This window comes from Plasmodium malariae (genome assembly GCF_900090045.1).
Source record: "Plasmodium malariae genome assembly, chromosome: 1".
NCBI lineage: Eukaryota > Apicomplexa > Aconoidasida > Haemosporida > Plasmodiidae > Plasmodium > Plasmodium malariae.
The window spans coordinates 48,695-53,431 of record NC_041775.1 but is presented as its reverse complement, the minus strand read 5'-3'; the positions used below and the strand labels follow the sequence as shown (position 1 = coordinate 53,431).

Genomic DNA, 4,737 nt, shown 5'->3' with positions numbered 1-4,737 from the left:
AAATAATGTATACGGAAAACATTTTTTAAACACTAATGTAATGTATTCAACTAAATTGAAAAATCAATTGTAAGTTTTTAATTATTAATGGAAGATTAGAATCACCATTATATAACTATTCTATGTTTTCAGTTAATGTGAGTTTTAAATTGTAAATACTGCTCTCTTCAGTTTTTTTTTTTAGTGATCAAGCTTCATTTTTTTTCTATTATTTTTTTTATTTTTCCAATAATCATACTCATCGTTTAAAAAAAATATAATACATTTATTTCACGTCGAACTATATAGAAAAATAATTAACTTATTTATCTCTAGTTTATATGTATTCCACTATATATATGTGTATGTCTCCTATTCTTCATTTGTACATGATGAAATGTACACCTTGGAAATTAAATAGATGAAAAATTTGTAATTACCTTGCATTCATTTGATTATGATATTTATTGTTTTATTCACTAGTCTATTACATTTTCTTTAATCCATACTTTCCAATGTTTATTTTCTATCCAATCTATATAAAAGTATATTATCAAGTTGTTATAGTCTGCCATAGTTTCTTTACATTACTTCGTCACGGTCGTGTTTACGTTATCTATATATTTTTTATTAATACGCTTAATTAAAAGGTTCCACAAATACTTTTCATTTTTTATTATTTCTTCCCATTGTTGATACGCTCCAACTTTTATATAAATATCTGGATCTCCAAGTAATAATTTTTTAAACCAGCTATCCAACAATTAACTTCACATAATCTGCACGAATACGAATCCCATTCATGTTTCTTCTTTTCATTGCAATTCATTAATTTAGATGTCACAATTTTATTGTAGAAGGTCATATTTTCATTGAACAACCTTTCAAAATCTGATGGTATATAATCTAATCCATTTATTTTTAACCATTCTATACATTCATGGTCACTCCAATTAGAGAATACATCATAAAGATTTGATTGATAATATTATTTCATACCAGGTACATAATATTACTATTTTTCCTCTAAGTTGTACAAAATATTATTTAATTTCTCCTTTCTGTTTCTAAACGGAGCATCTTTTTCCTGTTTAATATCTTTATCATTTCTTTTTTCTGTTTCATTAACCATAATTTCCATTTATCATTTTTATTTTCTACTAACACTATAAATTAACATATCTTTTGCCTTAAGTACACTTTTGGCATAACTTCAGGACCATTATAAGATTTACAAAGTGGGGTCTTTATTTTTCCAGTATATAACTAAATAACATATTAAAAAGAAAAACATATTTTTTATAGTAATATAATTTTTAAATAGAATTAACTAAAACCTAAATTTATTTATTTGAAATATTTTATTCTACACCCTTAAAGTAACCATTATCATTTTCAGTGGCAGAACATAATTTAAATATAACGGAAGAAACTGATATGAAAAGGAATATTGCTTTCATATTTAATAATATATAGTTTTATTTTATAATATATATTTTTCAATAAAATATATTATATTACAAAAGCAAACGCTCTAAAATAAAAAGTGTAAATATAATACGTACTACCGATAAAGTCTTATAAAATATATTTAAATTATTATATAAAAAAAAATATTAAAATAAATTAAAGAATTTTATTTATTAACTTTAAATAAAAAGTTAAGTATATAAAGAAATTTAAAAATACTAACATAATTCCTAAAAATAGTTATTTTCTTTAATAAATTATTCCCATGTAAATTTAACAAAGATATCTTCGTTTTTCCTTAGATTAGACAAATTTTTGTCTTTATTGATTATTAAATTTTCTTGATATGTATGTAAGTAGTTGTTTTTTAATATTTTACTTTTCTGTTAAAATGAGATTTTTATATAGTTAAATATAGCATAATAATTTTTGCATTTAGCGTTTATATGTAAAAATACATTTTATATTTTCAAATTTTACTAATATATATATTACTTTGTTTAACATGTGTTATATAATTTTCTTATTAATTATTATATGTGAGGCAATATTTACTATTTTTTTGTTAACTATATGTATTATCGTACATTTTTATGTGTATGATGTTATATACAAATTTTCTGTATTTAATTTTTTTTTCAGTTTATATATCCTACTACAGAGTTATAATTATATATAATATCTATGGTTGGAAAATTCTTCACTTACTCATTGTATGCTTAGTAGATTTATTTTATGTATTATTTGAATATATTTCATTTTTTTTAATTTTTTCTATAAGTGTAAGTGCGAGTATCACATACTTAGGTCAACTTTTCAATATGCTTTTTTTAAACACTTTTTCATTTTATTTGAAGTCATTAAACAATATTTCACCTAGTATAATAAGAAAATTGTAATCCCCTATTCCCAGTTCTTCTTTTAGCCTATTTTGGAGCGCGGATAATAAACTGCCGCATATAGGGATCATCATAATAATCGTCAATTCTTTTTTTCCTTGATACTTTTTTATGAAAACATCTTCCAAAAGGAGTAAACTATTATAAAAATGAATAATAATAAATATAATGAATATATTTTTTTTGTAATTATGAAATTTTATGGGAATTAAAAATAGTAAATTAATATATTTTTTGGTTTTATTGAGGAACATTCACTTACTTTATAAAAAAGGAAAATAGTGAAAATTATTCCTGCTATCAGAGTAAATGCGATTCCAACGCGAAAAAAATTGTTTTTGAACATGTTAGAATTATGATTTAGTCTGATTTTTATTTTTCTTCCTGGAGCATATGTGTTCAATTTTACTCCAATAGTTTGCGTTTCGCGAACATCGGGCTCTCTGCATATTCCTGATATATCTCTTACTAATAGTGTATTTTTACAAGGAGAATTTTTATCATCACTCTTATCTTGAGTTAGATCTAATGTTTGTGAAGAGGATAATATATATTGTTTTTTTAAATGTTCGTTTAATTCTAGGCTCTTACGTGGTAATTCTGCAGATAAAGAAAATCCTCTTTGTCCAGAAATCGTAAAAGGAACCTGCACAGAAGGAGGTTGAAGAGAAGGCGATATTAAATTATTATGCGATCTATCGGATGTCCTAAATCTATGACATCTAAGTCTTCCATCTTTTTGTTGACTATGTGTAATGTTACCATTTGGTATATCTGTACACATGAAGTAATAAATTGAATCTGTAACATTTGTTAGGGAATGCCCCCAATGCGTTGTACTAACTGATGTTGGAGGTGTCTGAGCTTTTATTAAGTTATCGCACTTTTTACTTCCGTTAGACTTTAAAATAGACAACAATTTATTAGGATCAAATTCTTCATTGCATTTAAAATAATCTTCACATTCTGTCCAAAATGAATCTATACAACATTCCATTTGATTTTTATGCTTGTTATATAGTGTAATAATATAATTAAGATATTTTTCATATACACTGGGTGTAACACGACTACAACTATCAGATGTTTTAATAATATCATAATTTTTAAAATAATCATGTAAATATTTTTCTTCTTTCATATTATTTAGTTCTTGTAGAATATCATCGCTAAAGCTATATTGGCAATAATACGCATTAAAAACCCTAGTAATATTATCTCGAACCTGTAAAAATTTTTTAACTAATGCTTTGGCATTATTATTATCTGTAAAATTTGCTAAAATTTTATTTATATTGTAATATGCCCAATATCTATAATGTGAACAAAGTGTACTAAAATGAATTGTATCACGATATACTGATAAAATATCTGTATTTCGTGATATTTTTTTACACAGATTATAACTCTCTAAGTTGTTACTATTTCCTGTATTACTGAATTCACTACAATAACTATCGTAACTTGTTCCCTGAACATCATTATTGAGTTCTTTATATATATGATGTGAAAGTGATCCTACTAACATATTTTCCTATAAATTAAGAGGATATAATGAATTAGATATAAATTTATATTTTATTATTATAAAAGCAATTCAAAATATGTTACAGCAGAATATAATACATAAGCTATAAGGAATTATTAAACTATTTAATTAAGAATAAATTTATACCCATGAACTCTCATTTGGTGTCGACATTTTTTTTTAAGTGATATATAAAAAAATGCCGTCACATTAAGTATGCATTTAGCTATATATAAAAAATAAGAACATATAAATTGATGATATAATATGTATTTTTGTATGAGAATTTCAAAAATAAATAAATATTTGTGAGTAGGTGATATCTGATAATTCTGGTTAGGGATTAATATAGCGTAACACCTCTAACATCTAATAAAACAATTATTTTTAATTTTCAAACAAATGAAATGAATAATAAGATTATATATCTACTTTAAAAACTAAAATATTAAAATTAAATATATTATTTGTAAATATTATATTTATTCTACTAATAAGTCACATAATACAAAATTTTGCTTTTTTAATCTTTTAATATATGTATTTATCCATTTTGTCCTTTAAATATAATGTCTATATATAATTTTCCGCATAATAACTATTTTTTCAGTATAATCAATTATATGGATTTTATGTTTAGTACTATTTTTCTATAATTATCCTATAGAATATCTTCTGGATGGTAATGTATTATAAAATTCTTTTTTATGAAAATTATATAAATACTAAACAAAAATTTTTTTATATAAGTGTAAAAAAATAAAAATGTAAGAATATAATTGTAAATGATAAAAAATAATTGGTTTTAAATTATATAAAAAAATAATTATTACTAGGAAAGTTTAAACAATTATAATTATG

At 22.7% G+C, this 4,737-nt stretch overlaps 1 protein-coding gene and 1 pseudogene across 1 annotated transcript, besides 1 other annotated feature; both read right to left on the bottom strand.

Annotated features, from left to right (window-relative positions):
* Positions 1–458: 458 nt before the first annotated feature.
* On the bottom strand, positions 459–1,439 carry PmUG01_01011300 (annotated as a pseudogene).
* Positions 459–1,439: a sequence feature (tryptophan-rich protein, pseudogene).
* A 936-nt stretch (positions 1,440–2,375) lies between these two features.
* Positions 2,376–3,876, bottom strand: PmUG01_01011200 (PIR protein; the record flags this gene model as incomplete). Its single annotated transcript, XM_029007377.1, has 2 exons — positions 2,376–2,486; positions 2,611–3,876. The coding sequence occupies 2 exons, from the start codon at positions 3,874–3,876 to the stop codon at positions 2,376–2,378; spliced, it is 1,377 nt and encodes a 458-aa protein (XP_028859923.1).
* Positions 3,877–4,737: the final 861 nt, after the last annotated feature.